At 42.7% G+C, this 27,247-nt stretch overlaps 1 protein-coding gene across 3 annotated transcripts in view; it reads left to right on the top strand.

Annotated features, from left to right (window-relative positions):
- SIL1 (SIL1 nucleotide exchange factor) overlaps nt 1-27,247 on the top strand; it is a 132,610-nt gene that overhangs the window by 5,274 nt on the left and 100,089 nt on the right. For 2 of the 3 annotated variants that reach the window (XM_060232977.1, XM_060232984.1), the window contains exons 3-5: nt 234-344; nt 3,065-3,203; nt 3,899-4,019. In XM_060232977.1, coding sequence (XP_060088960.1) covers nt 240-344; nt 3,065-3,203; nt 3,899-4,019 — 365 coding nt within the window. In that variant the 5' untranslated portion in view covers nt 234-239. Of the gene's footprint in view, nt 1-218; nt 345-3,064; nt 3,204-3,898; nt 4,020-27,247 lie in introns of those variants that run through there. The other variant, XM_060232972.1, reaches the window with a different exon arrangement.

Raw genomic sequence — 27,247 nt, 5'->3', positions numbered from 1 at the left:
GAGGTGTTGCCATTGACTGGAAAGATTTGAATTGCATTCTGTAATGCTAAGCATGTGTTTATAACTTATTTCCATGTGATTTACTTACTTTTAATTGACTTGGAGAATGCAGCCTTCAGATTCCAACTTTGGAGGGTTTGTATTTACTACTAAGTAGTTGTTAAGTTCTGTGAATCATTGCTAGCCAGTAAACTGGCAGAATGTAGGGGGAATAACCAAATCTCATGTTTCAGGTTGTGATGTCTCCCAGCATCTGTTTCTTGTCCATTGTGTCCAAGCTCAACTTGGTGGTCTTGCTGCTCTCTGCAATAAGCTTCCCTTCATGCTTAAGCGACAGAATCACAGTGAGTGTCCTAATGATTGCTTTACTTGAGATAGAAAGTTCAACCATCAGCATGACTTCAAACTGGCAGGGTAGGTTTACTCTCAATTGACTTCCTTCTGGAGTTAACAGCAAGTTTTAGCTCAGCGTGTTTAATTTCTGGATCATTGGGGAAGCTTTAACTGTAGCTGTTCCTTTGGGAAAAATTGTTTCAGTGATTAAGTTGATTACATGACTCTCGCCTCCTCCCACACATATTTTGAACTTTTAGTAAATTTGAGGAAAGAAAAACCCTTTTACATTTAAAACAGCTGTCAGTTTTTAATGAAGTCAAAGGAAAAGGGAGTGAAGATTCACAACACTCCTCAGTTTTAATACATGTACTTTGTCACAGCTGTTGGGTCATGACTATTATTCCTTTTCTTCATCTTATTCCTCTGTTCCAAATCTCCCCTGCACATGTGGCTTTTCCTTCCACTGGTTCTCAGTTGTGTGTTTTTAGCTTGAATATGTTAAAGCATTTCTGCATCAGATACAGCCAAGCCTCCTTTGTCCCTTTCTTAGCAAGTCTTGTTTGTGATGGACAGATATCCCAGTTGTCTGGTCCTAATATAAATCCATATGTATAGTTTAGCATGAAAAGTAACCAAATTTTTATGGATTTATTTAGAAGCAGGAGATGGGATGTACCAGTGACACATTATCTGGAGTGTACTGAGGACTGGGCAAGGGTCTCATTTTAGCCTCCCCTACCTTTCAAAAAATGCTTTTACAGTTTGCAGATTGTTGTACGAAAATAATGTTAGGTAGCTACATTTTAGGTGATCTGTTTGGTTTTCTGGGTTCCAGCTCACATGGCTCTTGAACTACAGTTAAAGGGATCATGTGGTGTAAAAGAACTCTAAGACTTTGGAGAGTTGCTACCAGTCTGAGTAGACAATACTGATCTTGATGGACCAAAGGTCTGATTAATTATAAGGCAGCTTCGTGTGTTCATGTGACTCATCACATGTGTAGTGCCTTTTTTCCCATCCTATGCTTCTCCTCCTGACTTGAAATAAGAGTGTATCTACTATCATCCTCTCCCTCTGTGATATAAACAGGTGGATAGAGATAGCACAGTTCTCATGCAAGTTAAGCAGGGTGCAGGCTACAGACAGACACTAGACTTAGAGAGCTCTCAGATCATGCTGTCAGGGGTACAGTAGAGTCAAGGGACCTTTGATCTTGGCTTGGAGCTCCTTGCAAACCCACAGTGTTGGGCAAGAAGGACAGTGTGATTAAAAAGGAATTGAATTCTGTGACTGGTAAACCTGGCACTATCCTAATGGTGATATGCTGAAGCCTAAAGACCTCTGAGATATTTTCCTGATTCCATTTCAAACTATATAGGCTCTGAAATTGGACTGAAAAAAATGGCATCACATCCCAGCTTGAGCTCCTTCTCCTTCCCAGACTCCACTCTCCCCAGGCTCTGCTCTCAAATCTCCAGGCAGTCCTAAGGAATACCCACATAGGTCAATGGCTTAGGCAAAGAGCAGGAAGGGAATGCAGTAATCCCTTCTTCTTCTTACATCTGCGGGACTCCATTGACAGAAGATGTAGGAATGTGATATTGCCACCTTTCCCCTAATCACTGACTCCCACTGATTTGTTACTTCATGTGGATTCCACAAGCCTGGGAATCAACTTTCCCAGAATGAGGAACTACTGTAAGTAGAAGGGAAGGTGGGGCAGATCCACAGCCCTCAATTCCTTCCGCTGGCAGATCATGAATTTTAATGAATTTAACAGGAATTTTAACAGAAAATTTTAACAGAAAATGAATTTTAACAGGGAAAAATGTAAATTTGTGCATTTAGGTAGGAAAAATCCAATGCATGGTTGTAGAATGGGGGACACTTGTCTTAGCAGTAGTATGTGTGAAAAAGATCTAGGGGTTTAGTGGATCATACGCTGAACGAGAGTCAACAGTGTGATGCGGTAGCTAAAAAGGCAAAGGCCATTTTGGGCTGTATCAACAGAAGTATAGTGTCCAGATCACGTGAAGTGATGGTATCGCTCTACTCTGCTCTGGTAAGACCTCACCTGGAGAACTGTGTTCAGTTTTGGGCACGACGTTTTAAGAAGGATATAGACAATCTGGAACGGGTCCAGAGGAGGACAACGAAGATGGTGAGGGGTCTGGAGACCAAGTCCTATGAAGAAAGGTAGGGATGTTTAGCCTGGAGAGAAGGCGGCTGAGAGGTGATATGATCACCATCTTCAAGTACTTGAAGGGCTGTCATATAGGATAGTGTGGAATTGTTTTCTGTGGCCCCAGAAGGTAGGACCAGAACCAGTGTGTTGAAATTAAATCAAAAGAGTTTCCGGCTCAACATTAGGAAGAACTTCCTGACCGTTAGAGCGATTCCTCAATGGAACAGGCTTCCTCAGGAGGTGGTGGGCTCTCCTTCCTTGGAGGTTTTTAAACAGAGGCTAGATGGCCATCTGACAGCGATGAAGATCCTGTGAATTTAGGGGGAGGTATTTGTAAGTTTCCTGCATTGTGCAGGGGGTTGGACTAGATGATCCTGGAGTTCACTTCCAACTCTGTGATTCTATGAAATCCAACCCTGTGTATTTAGTCAGGGGTATTTAAAAGGCCTTCTCATTAGTATCAAAGTTTGTAATGTGGATTTTTTTCATTATCAAATAACCTGTATGCATTTGCAAAACAAAAGTTGTTTTTTATTTACCAAGGAATTTGGTCTCACAAAAAAAGAGAGCGATTTAAAAGAACAGAACAAGAAAGAGGTAGTGATGGTGGAGGAGGAAGAGCTTGACCCTGAAGACCTGGAAGTGTTTTATCCAACCCACCAGTGGCAAACAGTCAGGCCAGGTAAGTTAAAAGTGGCTGTTTGTACAAATCTTTTAAAATTATATATTGCATTAATTGGGGACCCAGCGTGGAGACAAGTAGAAGCTGCAAGATGTAATTGAAATTCTAATAAATTTCAGTTCCAAACCCTAACGGGAGAACCTGACCAGTTTTCTAGTCCATTAGTAAACAGTTTGGAATTTTTCTTGTCCATTAGTAAACCTGTTTGTGAAAGTTAATGACTGAATTGAAAGACTGCAGTAAACAAAATTTATGCACATCAGTAAAATGAGAGATAATAAGAAATAAACAAAATGGAAAAGCTATAAAAATATGAATCATTTGGAGCACTTTATAGTCTCTTATAAAAACACACCATGAAACCAAGCTTTGTCTGACGAGTTACAAAAAAGAACTTTGATTCTGTTAAATATGTCTAAACAAGTAAGCAATTCTGTGCTTAAATTTATTTAGGAGTATGTTGCGCTGAATATAAGAGGGGTTACGTCTGAGTGCGCATGTGTAGGTTTGTGATGTAATTTTTGTATCACTGATATAAAAATCCACGTACTTAAATATATATTAACAGTCCATATCCTGAGAACAGCAGCACAATCCTAAACAGAGTTCTAACCTTTGAAGTCAGTGAACTTGGGATATAACTTTGTTTAGGATTGCACTGTTAATACATCATAAAATTCTCATGTTGTTTGCAGGTCAGGCTCTTCCTGCAGGATTACACGTGCAATTAAATCTTCAGACAGGAGAAAGGTTAGCCAGGCTTCCTAATAATGAAAATGAAAAAGGTGATGTGAAAGATCCTTCAAAAAATAAAAGGTACTGTAGCTTAAAGGGTTTTTTCTTTGTTGGTTGTTTTTTTAAATTGGAAGTTGGTAAGCTTCTGATTCCCTCCCCCTCCTTTCTTTATTTGAAGAAAGATGTTGTGTAGTTGGGCATTCCGTGTATGCTGCTTTACATGGTTTGGCATTCTATAATTGCTGAATAACTTGACTCTTGCTGGATTTTATTTTCAATTTTTAGGGTTACGTCTTCCTTGGAGAGACAGCCAGTTTGGTGTAGTGGTTCAGTGTGTGGACTCTTATCTGGGAGGACTGGGTTTGATTCCCCACTCCTCCACTTACACCTGCTAGCATGGCCTTGGGTCAGCCATAGCTCTTGTAGGAGTTGTCATTGAAAGGGCTGCTGCTGTAAGAGCTCTCTCAGCCCCACCTACCTCACAGGGTGTCTGTTGCAGGGGGAGGTAAAGGAGATTGTGACCACTCTGACATTCAGAGTATAGGGCAAGATATAAATCCAATATTTTCCAATATCATCATCATCTTAGGGTTGGGGAAAACAAATTCTACTCCTAAAGTTACAATGGTAACAACATTTTTCTCCATTTTAAGTCCATGATGTATCAAAGCAGGTATTATTATTTCTAGAAAGCCGATGACTTCTATTGGTATCTCTTAACACTGCAATCTTATTGCTCAACTCACTTTCAGGGTTGTCAGTGTCATAACATCTTAATAATTCAAATAGTTTCATCCTGATGAACATTTGCTAAACCCTGATGAGGGGTCCAGGAAGTGTGAGAATGTTTATAGGGATGGCTTCGTGGTAGATTGTCTGGGATGTGGAATGTCCCAGGTTCAGTCCCTGGCACCTGTGGTTAAAAGGAGCAGGGTGTTGCCCTGATGTGGATAGCCCAGGGAAGCCAGATCTCATTAGATCTCAGAAGCTAAGCAGAGTCAACCTGGCAAGTACTTGGATGGGAGATCTCCTTGGAATACCAGCAGTCAGGAGGATGGGACAGGCTTTATTGAGCCACTTCCATGAATATTCTGCAAGCCCCAAGTAGGCGTCAATCCCCAGAAATTGTCATGCTTTCCAGGTGCAGTCATTGTTGTCTAAACAGACAATGCTGACCTTAAACCAGATTGGAGTCCAGTAGCACCTTTAAGACCAACAAGTTTTAGTCAGAATGTAAGCTTTCATGTGCTAGAAGCACACTTCATCAGACAATAGTATGGGATGGAATTAGCAGTCCTACATATAGAGAGAATGGTTAGTCTCTATATGTAGGACTGCTAATTCCATCCTATTCTAACGAATTTGGAATTCTGATGAAGTGTGCTTCTAGCACAAGGAAGCTTATAGTCTGTCTAAAACTTTGTTGGTCTTAAAGGTGTTACTGGACTTCAACTTTGTTCTGTTGCTTCAGACCAACATGGCTGCCCACGTGTATCAATGCTGACCTTGATGGACCAGTAGTCAAATTCATGGATTTACTTTCCTGCAGTCCTTCTTGCCTCTCTTTTTCGATCCTTTCAGCTTCGGTGCCCCTCCCCCCGGCCACTGTCAACACTGATTGTACAGGGAAGAGGAGGGGTCAGGATGCTGCTTGAGAGGCAAATGAATGCGGCAAAGCATCCAGACACTTCAGTCCAGTTGCAGCTCAACCAGAAGTGAATTTGTCCCCCCCTCCCCCATTCTCCTTCAGAGCTTCCTGAAAGAACATGGCCAGAGTCCCTTTGCACCAACTCATACTGCTGGCTTGAGAAGCCAATGGTATATGGGATCAGTAAAAGTCAGTGCATATATAGGTAACTGTTGTGGATTGGGTGTATGTGATGACACCTGTCTCCAGATCTAGAAATTGGGGCCAAGTTTGTAGGACGTGAAATTTTTTTCCTGTATACTTTTTCTTTTAATATTGAGGTTTTGGGGCAGAGCCATAATTAGCTAATTTTGCATCTGAGGCAGGAATATAATCTTGTACCCCCTATACTTTCATAGTAGTTATTTTGATAAAAAGGTAAATATGAAAATAATAGGAGACAGAGTAATAACAATGTTATTAGCAACATTTTTATTCATAACAACACTTAATAACAACCCAGGGCTTATTTTTTGAGCAGGAACACACAGGAACGTAGTTCTGGTTGGCTTGGCATCAGGGGATGTGGCTTAATATGCAAATGATTCCTGATGGGCTTTCTCTACAAAAAAAGCCCTGATAGCAACAAAGGCCTGTGAGCCACCCTCAGCTCTGACAGAGACAAAAGGTGTGAGGAGAAGATGAACTCAGGTGAAAATACTTGTGTGTGCATTTCATGGAAGTTGAAAAGGTTGATGAGATTAGCTGGGAGTCTGCTTGTTCCTGAGCCTGGGGGCCACACCTTAGCCAGAGGCAAAGAGATTTATGCATACTTATCTGCTTTGCTCAAGGCTTACATTTGTGGAGCTGAAGCAGCCTATCCAGGGTGCTGTCAGACTCCCTTTTGTGTGCCAAGCCTGGCAGAGAGTGTCCAGAGTCCAACAGTGTCATGGGTGCCAAGTGTTATTGAGCAGTGCAGCTTTGATAGCCCTCCAACAAGCATGTGTATGAGCAGGGCATATAGATGTGGTAACAAACTTACTTCACTGGGGTTGTTGTGACAGTAACATGGAGGAGAGGAGAATGATGGACACCATCCTGAGCTCCTTGAAATAAACACAGGATAAAAATGTGACACTGATGATTGATTAAGCGTAAGTCTCTGCTTTGCAGGTGTAAATGTATGTTTATGGATAGCATTGCAACAGAGAATCGCTATCGTTACTATCTCTGGCCTTCTTTGAACAATCACTACTTTCTTTGGAAGGCTTCTAAGCTATATTTTGGCAAAAGTTAAACAAGGGGTATCAAACATGCATCCTGGGGGCAGAATCAGGCCCCCAGAGGGCTCCTATCAGGCCCTCGAGCCACTGGCTCTTGTCTGCTTCCTTCTCCCTCTCTTGCTTGCTTTTCAAGGCTTGCTCAATCACACAGGAGCTACAGAGCAGAGCCTTGATTTTCTCCATTGGCTGAGGCTCCTCCCCCTCTTGGTCCCCTGGGGAGGGAGGGAAAGAACCAGAGCTTCCTTTGCCCAGTTCCCTGGATCCCATGGGAGAAATACAAAGAAAGAAGATGATGATGATATTGGATTTATATCCTGCTCCCTACTCCGAAGAGTCTCAGAGCAGCTCACAATCTCCTTTACCTTCCTCCCCCACAACAGACACGCTGTGAGGTGGATGGGGCTGCGAGGGCTCTCACAGCAGCTGCCCTTTCAAGGACAACCTCTGCCAGAGCTATGGCTGACCCAAGGCCATGCTAGCAGGTGCAAGTGAAAGAGTGGGGAATCAAACCCAGTTCTACCAGATAAGAGTCCGCGCACTTAACCACTACACCAAACTGGTTGTAAAGCACCTTTACAACCAAGAAATGCTAATATTTTCAGCATGCTTTCTTTTTAAGTTTTTTTTTTAAAATTTAGTCTGTGTCCTTTAAAAGTTAATCTATCTGCTACTTAATCTTAATATGTACACACATGGCCCAGCCCAACACAGCCTGGCCCAACAAGGTCACATTTAAGTCAGATTCGGCCCTCATAACAAATGAGTTCAACACCCCTGAGTTAAACAATGCAGGATACTAAAAGCAACATGAAAATGCATAATAAAGCTGAAGATTGTATACAATTATACTGAAGAACAGGGGTCCCCAACCCCCAGGTCGAGGACCGGTATCGGGCTGCAGCCTGTTAGCAATCAGGCTGCAGCCTGGCTGCCCCCCCCCCCATGGCGCTGCACAGCGGCCGCCCTGTCCACCCCCCGCTGCACCTCCTCCACCCTCTTTTTTTACAATTTTAAGGTCAGGGAAGGGGTGGTGAAGCACCACCTTGCCCAGCTCTTTAGAGGCCAACACAAACACACACTGCCAATCACCTGATTGGCACGGGGTGTTGGCCTTTAAAGAGCTGGGGAAGGCGGCACTTCACTGCCCCTTCCCTGGCCTTAAAATCATAAAAATGGAGGGTGAAGGAGGCACCGCAGGGGACAAGCGGGGCGTCGAGGCTGCGTGGCCGTGGGGGGGGCAGAGCCAAATAGGGTGCCCCCACCCAACCAGCCCTGGGGCCATGGTGGGCGGGCCAGCCCTGGTGCCAGTCCCTGGTGCTGCAAAGGTTGGGGACCACTGCTGAAGACAGACACTGATGAATTCTTAAATAATGAATAATCTTAATGAGAATACAGTTGAATTTTAATTTTTTTTTAAGCAGAATAGTTGTGACTGCAAGGATATACTTGTATATCTCCAATGACACTGTGAGCTGTTGATGAAACCCCAGTCCTTTTCTACAATATTTCATTGCCACTTCTCTTGAACTGACAGATGAGCAGCCCAGGGCTGTGACTGCAGTCAGGCTAAAATCACAATATTTTTATTTTACTTTATTAATCACCTGTCTTTCTCATTGAGACTCAAGGTGGATTACAGAATAATAGAACATTGTAACAAAACCTTGTAAATACCTACCATAAACAAGGCAATAAAAAAATAATCTTGGTTGATAAGCACCCAGGAGAGATCCTTGTTAAATTGTGCGGTAATAATAGTCGGAGAAAGCCCCATGGCGCAGAGTGGTAAAGCTGCAGTATTGCAGTAGGAGCCCTCTGTTCACGACCTGAGTTCGATTCCAGTGGAAGTTGGTTCAGGTAGCCAGCTCCAGGTTGACTCAGCCTTCCATCCTTCCGAGGTCGGTAAAATGAGTACCCAGTTTGCTGGGGGGAAAGTGTAGATGACTGGCAAACCACCCCGTGAAAAGTCAGCTGTGAAAACATTGTGAAAGCAACGTCACCCCAGAGTTGAAAACAACTGGTGCTTGCAGTTTAATAATAGTCAGGCGGGGGGGGGGGCATTAATTCAGTGCACAATGTGAGTAAAATCTGAATATCTTTATTGAATACTTACTGATTCTTATCGTATCTTAGCCCTGAATCATTCAGAATACATATACTTGCAGTGCAATCCAGAGTTACTGCAGCCTAAGCCCATTGAAGAAATTGGATTTAGACTGACCTCTGGTCAGGATTGCACTGTTGGATGTTTATTTGCCCTTTTTAAACTTCGAAAGAAGCATGCTAACTTACATATGGGGTTTTTCTTTTGTTCCTTTTCTTTGAAAAAAACCCACATTGTGTAAATCTATATTGCCAGGAAGGGAATGCATTTTTGGAATATTGATGTTACTGACAAGCCAGATGGTGGTGATCATGTGTCATCTTAGTTTTCGTAATATAATTACAGTGAAGAAAGTCTCTTCAGCTAGTAATATTTGATATGGATTTTGTAAATGATAAGCAGAGTTTTCTCTCAACTCCTTGCTTTGATTTTGAAGATCTATTAGTTTTTGTTCTCTCTCTCCCTCCCTCAAATATGTTGACAGTGCCTGTTGTCATGCATAGCGCCATTATTTTCTTTGCAAAATTTGTTTAATTAAAATATTTTAGTAACCACCATTTTTCCAGGCACTTGGGACCCAAGGCTTTATGTGTGTAGGCAGAAATAATGCAAGCAGTAGAGGGAGAACCAGTTTTTTTTCCTGTTTCTTTCTGGAGCTGTTTGAGATGAGGCAGCTTTCCTCGCCAGATCCCTTGGGCCTGCTGGTGGGGGATGGGAGGAGAATTTACAGGGAGTGGGCAGGAATGCTAAAAATAAACATGACCTGGAAGTGACTTAGGCATGTGGGGAGGGTGATGCTCTGGTTTTTGGACAATATGCTATGGTAGAATTACCTAAAACAGCCTTTCTTGTCTTTCACCCATCCAAAACTTGACAAGTGTCCAGTTAAGAATTGCCTTTCCATTTCTCTCACATGAGCATCAATAGTGGGAGAATGGCTGTAATGTTTTACTCAGACTTCCCCCACCCCATTTCTGGAAAAGAAGCAAGGCCATTTGTAGGATTTACATTAAGAAACCCATAGATATCCACCTCCCACCATGACTGACCAAAGGGAACTGATGGAGACAGTTGAAATCAGCAGTTAGTTCAACTGAAAATGAGACTGGGTTAGTGAAGCTGTAAAAGCCCATACCTCGAATAAAACTTTGTCTTAAAGATGCCATGATAGAACTTCAACTCTGTCCTCTCTTGCATGCGGGCACTCTTTTGTTTCCTCAGCTAATGGGAGGAGCAGAGGCCTGGCTCTGCATCTCTCCTGCATGATTAAGGAAGACAGCTGGCCCAGAGAAGAGATGTACGATGTGCAAAACTCTCAAAAGTTTTGACCTGAGAACTGCACACAACTCCTGGCCACCAACACTCCAATAGCTGATGCAGAACATTATACTCTTCTCTCTGCAGTGCATGCACACCACCCTTTTAAACCCCAAAAAGAGATAAAAAGCCAGTGCCAACTGGCTTTTTACTCTGTCCAGAAGATGACAGAAAACCTCCAGGATCCTCATCAACCAGTTCTTCCATGTTGATGAGAATTAAGTCCAAGAGAGCAGATCCCTTTGTTTCCCTCTTCACTTTCTGGGGAATGAATTTGTCAGCAGGACAAGACAGGAATTTTTTTGAACTTTTGTTTTTAGCAGAGTTGAACTTCCAACAAATATACAGGTAATTGAAATCTCCCATGACCACTGTGTCTTTGAGAACTTTGTAATCTGTGCTAGTCCACTGCTTGGCTTGATGGTCTATAGGAGATCCTCACCATAATATCACTATTATTTCTTACTCCTTTTATTTTTACCCAGAGACCCTCAACTGAACTTCCATGCTCAGATCCACATATTTCCTCACAGTATATACCTCCTTTGTATATAACTAGGAGTAAGTTCCGTTGTGAAGAAAAATACAATGGGCTCTAGAAGAAGGCTCTGGGTGAGTCCACCCCCACTTTCTGTCTTCCCACCCACCCAGGTGAAGGCATTGATTCCCTCCCCACCTCAAGGGGATCTGATCTCTGCCATCTAGAGAGCAGTTGTAAATCTGATCTCCAGTGGTTCCCTAGTAGGAAATGGCATTGTATCTGTCTGAGTTCCCATCCCTCCTCAAACCCCACTGTCTCCAGGCTCCACCCCTTAAATTCCCAAGAATTTCCTAACCTGGAGTTGGCAACCCTGTCTCCTTCTGTTTATCTGCCCCTCTGACTTTCCATTTGCCTCCCCCTTCCCCTTCCCTGCAGTCTCTGCAAAAGGACAGTCTGTCTTCACAGTCCGTGAGGTTAGGGCTTCCAGTTCCTCCTGTTTGTTTTCCATGCTCTGTGCATTGACAAAGCGGCTTACCTCATTCTCCTCTCCCCCCTTTGATCAGAACAATTCTGTGAGGAAGGTTAGACTGAAGGTCTGTGACTGTTCCAAAATCACCCAGTCAGCTTCCTCACCTGGAGATTAAAGCAACCAAACAGAGAAACACGGAAAAGCAAAGCAGAGCAAAGTACACAGACCTCCACGAAAACCAACCTCAATAATAATGAAATACTTAATACTTAACAAAATATAAGTGTATTTATACAAAGAAAGTGAAATAAATCACATATAAAGCATAAGAACGCTGACCATACCCGCACCCATAGTCTTACAAACATCAATCAACGCCGATCACTCCAAAAATGAAGGTCCAAGCCGTGGTGTAGAGGTCAATTCTCAAATGAAGTCCAATGCTCCAATCCTTCTTCCAAAGTGAGTGGAACAGTCAAATGCAGCAAGGCCCGAAGGAAACGCGACAGGTTTGTACATGATGCCCTGTTAAGCTGCATTATAAAACATTAAAAGTCACCAGTAGAAATACAAACTGTAGAAAAAACAATACTCACAACTAGGATGCATACCTTCAAAATGCCATTATACAATTTTCCAAAGAGAGCAAAGCTTCAAAATTGTTAGCAATAAAGTTTTACAAACACATACAGTAATCACCTGATTATATATACACACACAGGTGCTATACACACACAGTGTTCCTTAAAGTTACAGACAACCTATCCATAATTAATTGCTCAGACACTGTTCTCAAAGAAAACAAGACAAGTCCCAATCATTATTTAATCCATTTGGCATCAGGGTTTTAAGTTTTAAAATCCAACGCCTCTCTTGTCTTACTAACCATTTATTCACATCAGTTTTTCCCTGCAGCCGAAATGGCAATTTTTCCAGAACAAAAAAATCTTACAGAGTCAGACCTCTACACCATAGCCCGGATCTTCATTTTTGGAGTGATTGGCCTTGATTGCTGTTTGTTGTTGTTGAGACTGGTTTTTACAGAGACCTATGTACCTTTTTCCCTGCTCACCTGGAGACTGGCAACAGTAGTTCCCCAGGAGGAAAGGCCTCTCCCTCAGAGGCCTGTAACTTCCGACCATCCTACTCCCTCAGAGGCCTGTAACTTCCGACCAACCTACTGTTTTCCCACCCACCCAAGTGAAAGCATTCACTCCCCCCCTTTGGAGGGGGACTGATCCCTGGAAAGGGGGCCATTTTTTATGCGCTGCTGTGGAACTGGCCCCTCCCTGCCGTGAATGAACATTCCTTTTGTATTAGTTGAAGAGAAGGAACTGCTACTGTTTTGTTTTCAAACAATTTTTATTAGTAATATATGGCAATATATTCAATTTCTTATATCATTAATAACTACTTTTTATCCCATATATTACTTTCTGCCTCCCCCTCCCCCATTACTTGACCCCCGCTGGTGTACTAAATTCAAAACATCATTATAAAAGGTACCCCTAATTAATAGGAACCAAGGTTCATGTCTTCCCCCCACTTATATTTAATCATTATCAAAAATTGTCCAATGTCCTTTTATCTTCCATTCTTTTTCTACATATCTTCTGAACTTCTTCCACTCCATCTTAAATACTTCTAAATCATAGTCTCTTAAAGTTCTTGTTAACTTATCCATTTCACTCCATGTCATCCCATTTCTCTGGTATTTTTTCTTGCTTCCACAACTGCGCATACAATGTCCTAGCAGCTGAGAGCAAGTACCAGATTAAAGTTGTCTTCTTTTGGAAATTTTTCCATTTGTAATCCTAACAGAAAAGTCTCTGTAACCTTGTTAAATTCATATCCCAAGATCTTAGAAATCTCTTGCTGAATCAACTGCCAAAACATTTTAGCTCTTTCGCAAGTCCACCACATATGGTAGAAAGAACCTTCATGCTTTTTACATTTCCGACATCTGTCTGGCATCTTGTTATTCATCTTTACCAATTTTTAGGAGTTATATACCATCTGTACATCATCATAAAACAGTTTTCTTTAATATTCTGACATATTGAGAGTTTCATAGAGTTCTTTCACAAATATTCCCAAGTTTCTGTCTGTATTTCTTTATTCACATTAATTGCCCATTTAATCATTTGAGATTTCACTACTTCATCTTCCGTAGACCATTTTAAAAGTAATTTATATAATTTTGAAATTTTTCGTTGTCCTCAAGCAGAACTTTTTCCATTTCTGTTTGATCTTTTCTTATTCCTTCAGTTTTAATATCATTCTCCACCAAGCTCTTTATTTGTTGCATTTGAAACCAATCATATTTATTATTCAACTCTTCAGCAGTTTTCAGTTCTATTTTGCCACTTTGTATTTTTAATAATTGACTATATGACAATCACTTTTCTTCCCCTATCTCAGCTGTTATTTTTTTACTTCGGCCGGTATTATCCGTAACGGTCTTCTCTCATCTCCATACTACTTATATTTCATCCATGTACTTAACAGATTATTTTTTATATAATGGTGAGAGAAAAAACCGTCCATCTTCTTTTTTCCATAATACAACTATGTGTGCCAGCCAAATTTATTTCCGTGACCTTCCAACACTAAAAATTTTCTGTTTAACAGCGTTATCAATTCTTTTATCCACACTAAGCAAACTGCTTCCTGATATAATCTTAATTTTGGTAATTGAAATCCAGCTCTCTCTTTTGCATTTGTCAAAATTTTCATTTTAATCCTTGGTTTCTTCCCAGCCCACACAAATTCTGAAATTTTTCTTCGCCATTTATCAAATTGTTTACTATTCTTCACAATAGGAATAGTTTGAAACAAATACATTATTCTTGGTAGAATATTCATTTTAATTGCAGCTATCCTACCCAACAATGACAAATTGAGCTTGTTCCATTTTAGCATGTCTTCATCCATTTTACACCATAACTTCTCATAATTATTTTTGAACAGATCAATATTCTTCATTGTTATCTCCACCCCCAGATATTTTACCTTGGAGGTGACTTTGCAGCCCGTTAGTTTCTGCAATTCTTGTTGTTTGTTTATCTGCATATTTTTACACAGAATTTTTGATTTTTCTCTATTAATACAAAGTCCTGCCAACTCCCCATATTCTTGTATTTTAGCTAACAACAGAGGTGTAACTTGTATGGGGTTTTCATTTATAAACATATCATCAGCAAAAGCTCTGTATTTGTAAGTGAATCCTTTTATTCTTAATCCTTTTATATCTTTTTCTTCTTGTATCTGCATCAATAATATTTCAAGAGTCATTATAAACAACAGGGTATGGGTCGCCTGATGCTAACCCGGAGACGAAAGCATTTTTCGGCAGCACCCTGAACGACCAAGCAGCCTTATCTAGGGACAGCACTGCTTGCTCCACACGGAGAGGGGCCTAGAAAAGGTGGCCTAAACAAAGCTCGTCTCCTCCACCCCAGTTGGCTAGCCGCGGTCAACGGGCATCCTTACTTGCGGTCAAAAAATAACAACAAAGAAAAGGCATGCACCTGCCTCACAAAGTGTGCAAAGACTAAAGCTTGCGTGTTGGAACATCAGAACCATGCTTGACACAGTAGACAGTGGTCGCCCTGAACGACGCTCTGCTCTAGTTGCCCACGAACTTCTCAGGTTGAATATCGACATAGCAGCTCTCAGTGAGGTCCGTTTCCCTGAGGAAGGTAGTCTTCAAGAACACGGTGCTGGCTATACCCTCTACTGGTCGGGTAAGTCAAAGGCTGAGAGCCGCCTTTCTGGCGTTGGCTTCATGGTCAGGAACTCCATTGCCTCCAAACTCGAAAACCTGCCAACACGTCACTCAGATCGCATCATGTCCATGCGCCTCCCACTTCAAAACAAGCAGCATGCAACACTCTTCAGTGTGTATGCCCCAACCCTTCAAGCAGATCCTGCAGAAAAGAACGAGTTCTATGCTGATCTACGCAACCTCATACGGAAGACCCCTACAGAGGACAAGGTGATCATCCTTGGCGACTTCAATGCCAGAGTAGGTAAAGACTCGGAAGCCTGGAAAGGAGTACTTGGCAAACACGGCATTGGCAACTGCAATGACAACGGGCGCCTCCTGCTAGAATTCTGCATGGAGCACCAGCTCGCCATCACCAACACTATCTTCCAGCAGAAGAACAGTCTGAAGACAACCTGGATGCACCCACGGTCCAAGCACTGGCACCTTATCGACTACATTCTGGAGCGCCAGAGAGACCTTCGAGATGTCTTACACACCCGAGTAATGCCCAGTGCAGAATGTCATACGGATCATCGTCTTGTACGCTGCAATCTCCGTCTTCACTTTAAACCCACACCCAGGAGAGGAGGTATCCCTCGGAGGAAGTTTCAGGTTGGCAGTCTCCAGTCAGCCGAAGTTAAAGCTGCCTTCCAGGCAAAACTCCAGTCAAGAATTGAGGACCCCAGTTGCCCCACAAACCCTTCTCCAGAAGCACTCTGGGAACACCTAAAAACTACCGTCCTGCAGATCTCTGAAGAAGTCCTCGGGTTCTCCACAAGGAAGAACAAGGACTGGTTTGATGAGAACAATCAAGAGATCCAAGATTTACTGGCGAAAAAGAGATCTGCCTACCAAGCACATCTTGCTCAGCCCTCCTGTCCTGGGAAAAAAGCAACCTTTCGCGCTGCATGTAGCAACCTCCAGCGCAAGCTTCGAGACATTCAGAACGATTGGTGGACCAAGCTTGCAGAGAGAACCCAGCTGTGTGCAGACACTGGTGATTTAAGAGGGTTCTACGAAGCCCTGAAGGCAGTATATGGTCCATCATATCAGGCACAGAGTCCCTTGCGTAGTGCAGATGGCCAAGTGCTCCTCACAGACAAGGCATCCATACTGAACCGGTGGTCAGAGTATTTTCAGGTTCTCTTCAGTGCCAACCGCGTAGTTCAAGATTCAGCAATCCACCTCACCCCACTTCAACCAGTGAAAACAGAGTTGGATGAGATCCCCACCCTAGAAGAGACTGTTAAAGCCATCAAGCAACTGAAAAGTGGCAAGGCAGCAGGAGTTGATGGAATTCCACCAGAGATCTGGAAGCATGGGGGCACAATACTACATAGCTCACTTCAGAAAGTACTTGTCACCTGCTGGGAACAAGGCAAATTACCACAGGACTTTCACGATGCAATCATCATCACCCTATACAAGAACAAAGGGGAAAAGTCAGACTGCTCCAACTACCGGGGGATAACCCTGCTCTCCATCGCAGGCAAAATCCTTGCCAGAATACTCCTGAACAGACTGGTGCCCACCATTGCAGAAGAACTCCTCCCAGAGAGCCAGTGCGGCTTCAGAGCTAACAGGAGCACCACCGACATGGTATTTGTTCTCAGGCAGCTCCAAGAGAAATTCAGGGAACAGAACAAGGCTCTGTATGTGACTTTTGTCGACCTTACCAAAGCCTTCGATACCGTTAGCAAGAAAGGCCTGTGGCAAATCTTGGAACATTTAGGATGTCCCCCAAGGTTCCTCAGCATGATCATCCAGCTACATGAAGACCAGCGAGGCCAAGTCAGACACTGCAACGACCTCTCGGAGACCTTCCCAATAGGCACAGGTGTAAAGCAAGGCTGCGTTCTCGCGCCAACTCTCTTTACGATCTTCTTTAGCATGATGCTTCAAAGAGCCGCAGTAGATCTATATGATGACGATGGTGTCTACATCCGCTATCGCACCGATGGCAGCCTGTTCAACCTGAGGCGACTAAAGGCCCACTCCAAGACGATGGAAAAACTCATCCGAGAGCTACTGTTTGCTGATGATGCTGCACTCGTCTCCCACTCGGTATCAGCTCTGCAGCATATGACGTCCTGCTTTGCAGAGGCTGCCAAGCTATTCGGCCTAGAAGTTAGTCTGAAGAAGACAGAAGTTCTCCACCAGCCTGCACCCCAAGAAGATTATCACCCTCCCTGCATCACTGTGGGTGAATCAGTTCTGAAGACAGTCCAGCAGTTCAGCTACCTGGGGTGCATTATCTCCTCAGATGCCAAGATCGACAAGGAGATTGACAACAGGCTGGCAAAGGCAAACCGTGCCTTTGGCCGACTGCACAAAAGAGTATGGAGCAACAAGCATCTGAAAAAAGGCACAAAGATCAATGTTTACAAGACGGTTGTGATGACAACCCTCATCTACGGCTCCGAATCATGGGTTTTATACCGTCATCACCTGCGACTCCTCGAGCGCTTTCATCAGCGCTGCCTTCGCACCATCCTCAACATCCACTGGAGTGACTTTGTGACCAACACTGAAGTCCTCAAGCGGGCGGAGGTTACCAGTATCGAGGCACTGCTGCTGAAGACGCAGCTGCGCTGGGCAGGGCATATTTCTAGGATGGAAAACCACCGCCTTCCCAAGATTGCCCTGTATGGCGAACTCTCCACCGGCCATCGAAATAGAGGGGCACCAAAGAAGAGGTACAAGGACTCCTTGAAGAAATCCCTTGGCACCTGTCGCATCAACCATCACCAGTGGTCTGACCTAGCCTCAGATCGCAAAGCATGGAGACACACCATCCACCAGGCTGTCTCTTCCTTTAAGAACGCACGCATAGCTGGTCTTGAGGACAAAAGGAGATTGAGGAAGAATCGCACTGCTGCAGCACCAACCCTAAATCAGACTTTTCCCTGCAGCCACTGTGGCCGGACCTGCCTGTCCCGCATTGGTCTTGTCAGCCACCAGCGAGCCTGCAGCAGACGTGGACTATTGCACCCTTCTTAAATCTTCGTTCGCGAAGCCAAGCCGAGAGATAAACAACAATGGTGAAAGTGGACAACCTTGTCTTGTACCTTTGCTGATTTTCGTATCTTCTGTAAGATCTGCATTTATACATAACCTTGCACTTTGTTCAGAATATATTGCTTTTATCATTCTTATAAAGCTTTCTCCAAGCTCCATTTTTTCCATTACTGCAAACATAAAGTCCCAGTTTAAATTGTCAAATGCTTTCTCTGCATCTGCAAAGAATAATGCTACTTTTTCTGGATGTCTTTCATAATATTCTACAATATTTACAACAGTTCTAATATTGTCTCTTATTTGCCTTTTGGGAAGAAAACCTGCATTTTCTTCCTTTATAAAGTTTATCAAATGTTGTTTAACCCCTTCTGCCAAGATTTTTGTATATATTTTATAGTCATTATTTAATAACGAAATTGGTCTATAATTTTTTACATTCGTGACATCTCTATCTTCCTTAGGTATCAACGAAATAACAGCTTCCTTCCATGTGTTTGGTATTTTCCCTTTTATTATCATATTCATCAACTTCTGCAACTTTTGGTATTAATTCCTCTTTGAAAGTTTTAAAAAATTTAGCTGTATATCCATCTGGCCCAGGTGCTTTTCCGTTTTTCATTGCGTTGATTGCTGCTTCAATTTCTATTTTTTTCAATTGGATCATTCAAAACTTTTCGCATATTTTCAGTTAAGGGCTCTATTTTTATCTTTTGTAAATATTCATCCATCTTCTCATTCTTTATTTTAGCACCTTTAAATAATTTGGCATAGTACTTAAAAATTCTCTTTTTATTCCCTCTTGGGTAACCACTTCTCTTCCATCTACCACAATTTTATTAATAATTTTATTTTCCTTCTTTTTTTCAATTGCCAAGCCAAATACTTTCCCAGTTTATTTGCTCCCTCAAAGATTTTCTGCTGCAGTCTTTTCAAACTCCATTCCACTTCTCTATTTAACAAATGTGAGTTTGTAATATTGTAATTTCCCTTTAAATTTCTTTTTCCCTGGCCTTTTTCTCAACTCCCCTTTTTTCTTTATTTCATTTTGAATGTCCAACATCTGTTTCTCTTTTACTCTCTTGTCCTTATTATTCAAAGTAATCAACATTCCTCTCATTACTGCTTTATAAGCATCCCAGACCGTCTGGAAATCTATGTCCTCTTTTTCTTTCATTTGGAAAAAGGCTTTAATTTCATTTTCTAAGTATGTCACCCCTGAGCCTGCCTTGGCGGGGAGGGCGGGGTACAAATAAAATATTATTATTATTATTATTATTATGTAGCAAATCTTCATTCAATCTCCATCTTCTCAACTTCTTAGACAATTTTGTAATCCGCATTATTGGGTTATGATCAGCCCTAATTTTAGGTAAAATCTCTATTTTCCTTGTTACAAGACCTAAATCTTTAGTTCCTCACAGCATGTCAATTCTAGAAAAAGTTTTGTGTCTTGCTGAAAAAAAGTATAGTCCCGAACCTCAGGGTTAAATTTCCTCCATATATCTTTCAAATTTTCTTGTTTAACCAATTCAGAAAAAGACTTTGGCAATTTTCCTTCTTTACTGTTACTTTTCCCCCCTCCAGATCTGTCCAATGAGTTCTTAACTGTTCCATTAAAATCTCCCATTATCAAAACTTGGTCATAGGTCAGTTCATCAAGCTGTTGTATAATGTCTTTTTAAAAAGCATCCTTTGCACCGTTAGGCACATACAGTCCCAATAACTTTTTCTTTCCATTTAATATTGTTTCTACTGCTACAAATCTTCCATCTTTATCCTTAAACACTAGTTTTGGCTCCAATTCTTGTTTAATATAAAAAAATCACTCCTCTTTTCTTCTGTTCAGCCAATGAAAAAAATTCTACTCCCAATTGTTTATTCCATAAAAATTTATAATCCTTTTATTTAATATGCACTTCTTGTAAGCAAATTATATTACAATTTTGTTTTTTAATCCAATGATATGTTGCCCTTCTTTTTTTGTGGTGAATTTAGTCCATTTACATTCCAAGACAATAATTTGTAATCCATCATGGTGCAAATTCTTTATTTTCTTCATGAAATCTACTCATTTCCTGTACATTTGTAATTGTAATTCTTTTCCCCTGAAGTTCAAAACTCAAACTTTCAGGTATTATCCATCTGAACCTTATTCCATTGTCTCTTAATTTTTCTGTCAGTTTTTTATATGTTCTATCATTTATCACTTGCCCTGGCAACTCCTTCTTACTCTGCTGCCTCCCACTATCAATGTCTTTTAAAATTTTTATTCATGATCCTTCCCACCATTTCCTTTGTCATAAATCTTATAACATGTCTTGGAAAGTTATTTTTCTTGGCATAAAGTGAGTTCACTCTATACATATAGTCATACATATTTTTAGTCTCAGGATCTTCCTCTAAGAATTCTGCAATTATTTTTATTATATAGTCTTTTAGATCACCATCTTCCTTTTCAGGTACTCCTCTCAGACATATCTGAGTCTCCATCAATTTGCAGTCATGGATTGTCACTTTTTCTTGCATTTTCAACAAGGTGGAATCATATACTTTCATTCTACCTTCTACCTCCTGCACTTTCTTAGATGTTCTGTTTCCTTTCTGAGATCTTCCATATCTTTTTTAATCTCTTCAATAATTTCTTTTTTCGATTCAGTTATCTCTCATGCCTCTCATCGTTCTGGCCTCCATTGCCTCTAATTGGTCCTGCATTTTTTCTAATGAAGTAGCCCTAGTAAGAGGTTGCTTGTGTTCTGACATTTAAAAACAGCGAAAATTTGGATCTCGCCAATTTCAACTTCAACTATCAGATTCAAAGGAATAGGACTTGCCTTTTATAACAAGCCTAATTTCGCCGTCCTCCGAGCTCCCAGATATTTATTTTTAAAGTTTTTAAATCTTTCAAAATGGCGGTCGTGACTTTTTGCTGCTGCTTACAATTTTTTCCCCTTTTAAAAACGTCTGAAGTCCACACAAATAATATGTCCAATAATATTTATCTTATCCTCTTCTCAATTAATTCCAACAATTTTTAATGTCCCGGACACTTTAAAAACATTATTTTAATTTTGACCTCCAAGCAATGGCCGCCAATGTTTCTCAATGGTGTTATATTCTTAGAGTAGGTTTTCCATCCACTACTTCCTGCTTTACTTGCCACCAAGTCTCATTCACCCTGGTAAGGAGATCTCACGATACTTGACATACTTCCTGTATTGCTTGAATGTGCTACAGGTCTGTGACGATGGTGCTCTTTTTTCAAAACCACAAGTAGACCAAACAATAAATTCCTTTCCACTTTTTAGCACTATCCTTTATATTTACAAAGTCCAAATTTCAGCTCTTCCTCCCTTCTTCTTCCAAACTTTCTAGATTTTCATTTCCCACCTTTTAAATTTATTCCATTAAGCTGTAAATAGTCCCGGAATGAAAGATAGTAATCTGTACCTTCTCTTCCAATTATCTAAGTTCCCACTGGTCTTGAGTAGCTTTAAATGTTTAGCAATGTCCAAGAAGGTTAGGATTCTGTCGAGCTTATGTCAAATAAATGACTCTGAAAACTTCTGCAGATGATAAAAATGCAACTCATCCCAAAGACCCCTCAAAGGAGCCCCCCCCCCCGGACTCCCTTTTAGCCATGGTAAATCTCCTCAAAGTTTCCTGTGCATATCTTGGACTAATCTCTGACTGAGAAAAGTAGGCAGTAGGCATTAATTTGCCTTCCACTACCCAGAACAGAAGTTCCAGCCTGCTCACTTTATGAGAAGCAGCTCAGCTCGACATTTTCCTCCCCTGGAAGTCCCAGAACTGCTACTGTTTTGTCTCATGAACATGCATCTCATAGTTTACTGTTTGTTTCACTGTTTGCTTCACGGAGGCATTGTTTGTGGGGGAGAGGACTGTCCTGGACTTCCTACAATGGGCCCTGAGGAGAGGCAGTAGTGATCAGTAAGCCCCCAGGAGAACCTGTCAGCAGAGAAGTGTCTCCTTCAAAAGTCGGTGGCCTTCTGGTGGGGTTCTTGCCTGATGGGGCTGGTAGTGGGTGGGGAGAGCAGAATCAGCCAGTGGCACACCAGAGACAGAGTACGAGCCAATCCTGTGTAGGCCACATCCAACCAATGAAAATTCTCAGATTTGCCACCATGGTTGGGCTTTTATTTATTAATAATAATAATAATAATAATAAACTTTTATTTATACCCCGCCCTCCCCGCCTAGGCAGGATCAGGGCAGCTAACAAGACATGGTAAAACCATGATACAGATAAACAATAGATAATATAATTAATAATTTAAACAATAAAACCAATAAAACAGTATGACATTAAAATACTGATGATGATGCTTCTCCCCCCCCCCCTTCCTTGTTTGTCTATCCCTTTTAAACAAGTTGTACCCCTCAGTCCTAATATTTCAATTGTGAGTGTCATCCCACTTAGTTTCAGTAATGCCTGTTAGGTCATAGTCCCCTTCCTGTATTAGGGCTTCAGGTTCTTTTTGCTTGTTTCCCATACTCTGCACGTTAGTGTAGAGACATTTGAATCCATGGTTTATGTGCCCTGATGTTTTCATTTCTATACTTTCCTGTGAGTTAATGTTATCTAGCACGTGTGCTACTCCCTGCAAAACTTTAGTGTTCCAGTTATTAGCATCATATTGGACTTCTTCCCTAGGATTTAGTTTAAAGCCCTCATTAGGTTTGGATGGCTCTAACAAAACACATTTTCCCTACCCTTGTGAGGTGCAAACCATCTCCTGATGGAAGAGTTTCATCTCAAAAGTGTAGTCCATGATCCAGAAATCCAAACTTCCTGATGGACCCCATCTATGTAGCCAATCATTTATTTACAGTATTCTTCTTTTCCTTTCAGAGCTACAGCATTTGATAAGAAAAGCCTATGAAACCTGCATTCCTAGGTCCTTCACCTTCATACCCAGAGCCACATAGTCTCTTTTAATATGTTGTGGGCTGTTCTGGGCTGTATCATTTGTTCTCCCATGGATGAGCAAGGAAGAAGAACAATCTGTAGACTTGATTAGTTTTCCTACTCTTTCTGTCACATCCTGGATGCGTGCACCTGGTAGATAGCATACTTCTCAAGACAGCAAGTCCGGTTGGCACACTTTAGCCTCTACCCCTCTCAGTAGGGAATCCCCAATTGCTAGCACATGCCTTCTCTTATATCGGGGAGCAGAAATTCAAGTCCACGGGGGCAGGGGTATAGCCATAAAATGTTGGGTGGTGAGGCTTTGGGAAATCCTGTGGGGCAGGGGAGTGGAAGGTTGGGAGGGTGAGCAAAAAAGTAAATTAGACACGTCTTTAATATAGATAGTAGATTCAGGGGCAGAAGGGAATTCTTCAATACTCACGTTAGCAAATGCAAGCTTATTAATGTTTCCCTCCACTCTTTTCTTCCTCTAATACCTTCGCAAGCATGCTTAACTGTCAAACTGTTAATGATACTCATTTCACCCTTCTTGATCATCTTTAAATTGGGCATTGTTATTGACCTTAGTACACCTTAATCTTTCTTTCCAAAGCCCCCCCCCCCCAAAACCCTCTCTACCCCACAAAATAGGGTCAATATTCTCCAATCTACCCATCCTGAAACTTGGACAGATTTTTGCAAAGGTGTTTGCAAAAATAACCTTGGAAGTAAATTTTTTTGAGAAAGCCGATTGGTAGAGTAAGGAGAGGGCAGTCACCTGTGGTGACTGGGTCATATGATTCCTCTCCTGGCCCCATTATTGCAGTAAGGAACAGTTGTTGCTTGGAAGCTGAAGGAAGGAGAAAGTGTCAGACGATGGGATCTCAAATCAACCAGACCTTGAATTGTTGCAAAGGTAGGCTTTATTTTGATAATCCATAGGCATCAGAATGAAGAAAATTGAGACTGATACTATGTAGTAGTGCAGAGCATACTTTAAGGGGGATACATCAAAGGGTATCACACAAAGCCACAATTCTAAACATTGCTGGACTGAGGTGCGAAGATTCACACGATCTCTTTCCCTTATCTTATTGTTACGGTTAGTCTTCCGGGGATGGCCAAGCGGCTGTCCCTGGAGGCGCTTTATCTTCAAAGTGGAATTCTTGCCTTTGTTAGTATCAAGGGAAAGAAATGTTCACACCAAGCACTAGCAACAATCTACAACTCTCTACTTCGATATGCAAGGTCTTTCTCATGGTTAGTAACAGCGTTTCAAAATGGCAGCAGTTCAGCTAAGCATTTTATTTCAGGAAAAGTTACATTGTCTGACAAAGTTTTTGCCATCTGGATGCAGCTCAGGACTCTGCCTCCATGCAGAGCAAAAGAAAAAGATGCTGCCTGTCTTCTGGTGTGGGCAGCAAGAGGAAAAAGGAAGCTCAGGAAAAAGGGATTTTCAGCTTGATTTTAACAGGGCAGTAGGACTTAACAGTCACAGCGAGCCAATCAAAGCACAGAAAAGGGGACCCCGGCAAACCGGAGAACTGGGGAGCCGTGGATTTATAAGATAGCAACATGGGGAGGCTCTTTTGGGGGATGAGCAGGGGTGGTTGGGCATGGCTCACAACTTGGGGCATGGCCTTGAAATGCCCCAGTGTGGCTCTTGAGCCTGAGAAATTTTCTTCAAACTTTGGGGAGGTTGGGGGAAGTAGCCCTTGTTCCAGTGGTCCAGAATCAATATCTGTGGGGAGATCCTGGAACCAATTGCTTAGCAACAGAGGCTCAGAATGTCTCCTGATTTTCCTGCTCTTGTGTGTTAAATTCTTCCATGCACCCTCCTCCTGTGTTGAGTGCTCCTCCATTCACTGAGATACCTTTCTGTCCTCCTCCTGTTGCCCTGTCAAGAGCACTTCATGTGAATTGTAGTAGGTCTGCTGGAAAGTGACTTCTCAAGCCATAGTCACAGACATGAAATTGGTGATCTCCCATGTGAAGATCAAGGCTGGAGAATGCATCAAAGTAAATGGGAGTGTGATGCCAGAGACAAAGAACTTTGAAGTCAGCATTGGTTGGAGTGCCTCCAATCTGATCCTTCGCTTCAACCCACAGTTTGATTTCCATGGAGATTCCAGAACCATTGTATTGCACTCCATGGCATGTGGCAAGTGGGGTGAGGAATTGTGGGAGTCTCTTTTCTCCGGTGGTCCCTGGTAGTGGGACGGTCCGAAACTGTTGGGAGTAGGCTCCTCCTCCGGAAACAGGGTCGTTGATCGCTTGATCCGGCCCGGGGGAGGGGCCGCTCCATTGGAAACTCTCCAGTCCAAAACGGCCCTGTTACGAGACAGGACGTGATCTTCTTCATGGTCTCTGTGCAGTCCCACACATGGGTTTTCCCGCTGGGACGAACCCAACCTCGGAGAATTCAAAGCTAGCCTTAGGTGTTATTTTTGGTGCGCATTCCCTCCCGCTCTGGGGAGCAGGCATCCACTGCGCATGCCTGGAGCGAGGGGGAGGCGCTCCACCCACCCAGTTTCTTTCTAACTGCCGCCTGGGATAGTCCTTCCTTGCTGTGTCTCCTTCATCAACCTAGCCTACTCGCCTTACCCTTTCCGTGACCGATCCTCATCCGATCTCTTCGATTCCCTCTACTCGTATCGTAAAAAAAAAAAATCTTTACTTTTCTGTCATCTCGTTCCCTTCCTACCCCCCCCCCCAGGCGTATGGAAGGACTCTAAGATCACTTTTAAAAAGTGCACTCGCTGTGGAACAAAAATTCCATCGTCTGACGGCCATTCGCTGTGTTTGTTTCGTCTGGGGGAAGCCCACAGAACGGACACTTGCGTCCATTGCACCCAGTTCGGGAAGCAGGCCAGGAAAAACCGCGCCGCGAGACTGAAGAGTCATCTTCTAGAAACCTCTTTGCGATCCACCATGTCGCATTCCTCTGGGCCCCAAAGATCACCACCTTCCCTAACTCCGCAAAGGGACGCGGCAGAACCGGCAGCTTCAGTGGCCTTGGCTCCCAGGAAGCCTAAGTCCGGGAAACATCTGAAAAAATCCCACGAATCCAAGAAAAAGCATTTGGAATCGTTACCCAGAGAGCACCAGGAACCGAGGGGTTCATCGAAACCGACCCCACCGGACCCGAGAGTTTCTGATGCTACGGCTTTGACGGCGACTTCTACTATACAAATACTTACGGCACCGAAGCCACCCCCGAATCCGAATGTATCCACGCAAGGGTTGGTACCGACGGATAGAATCGAAGAGGCAGTTATTCGAATTCGGTCCCATTCGCCATCACCATCAGTCCACGAGTCCTTACCGGAACATCTCTTAACAGAAGAGCCAACTGAATTGTCCACTCAAATGCTTCAGTACCAACTGGATCTGTACTCCTTCCATGACGTCACTGCCCCACGTAGTTTCAAAGATGCTACCGTATCTCCTCTGCAATTCGAGTCCCCTCGACATCGGGAACCTCGGAGCTATCAGCACCATGAACGATCCCTCAGCAGAGACAGAGGACTACAGCAGATCTCAGTCCCCATCCAGATCTCCATATCGACGCCACTACACGCCCTCAAGGTCCCCTTCGGCCGACTACCACCGCCATCAGTACCCCCGGTACCGTACTAAGAGACACGACCTCAGTACCGGGATGACTCATCTCAGCCTCTAGACAAGGAGGCACTTCACCAGCACCGCGATCAGGCATCACCGACGCCTTCAACCCCGAAGCAGCAAACCAGCCAATCTATAGCCAAACCTCTACCTTCGGTACCTACACTACCAACACCCGATGTCCCAGAAGAGGAATCGGAACCTGAAACCTCAGAATCGTCTCATTCGGTATTTCCTCAAGCATCACCAGCATCCAATATAGTAAAACCAGCTGATCTCTCCCCTTCTGAGGGGGCGAAGTCTTATTTGGATTTAATTTCTGACGTAGCCACTGCACTGACTATCAAGCTAACAACCGAGCTACCTAAGATATCTGATGTGGTCCATGACTTGGTCCACGCTGACCTACCTACCGGATCCTCACTACCAATGTTGCCAGTTCATATTGAGGCCCTTAAAGAAGCCTGGGATAAACCAGCCTCTATCCCTCCTACATAAAAATGTGTAGAGGCTCTATATAAGATCCACATACCGGAATCAAAATTCCTTTTTAATCAACCCGCACCGAATTCGATGATCGTACACTCATAATCCAAGTCCAAGCAGACGCGTCACCCTGTGCCACCAGAGAAGGAGGGAAGAAAACTTGACACACTAGGTAGGAAGCTCTATTCCATATCTACAGCCATG

This window comes from Heteronotia binoei, chromosome 1, assembly GCF_032191835.1.
Source record: "Heteronotia binoei isolate CCM8104 ecotype False Entrance Well chromosome 1, APGP_CSIRO_Hbin_v1, whole genome shotgun sequence".
Classification (NCBI taxonomy): domain Eukaryota; kingdom Metazoa; phylum Chordata; class Lepidosauria; order Squamata; family Gekkonidae; genus Heteronotia; species Heteronotia binoei.
This window is presented reverse-complemented; position numbering and strand designations above follow the sequence as displayed.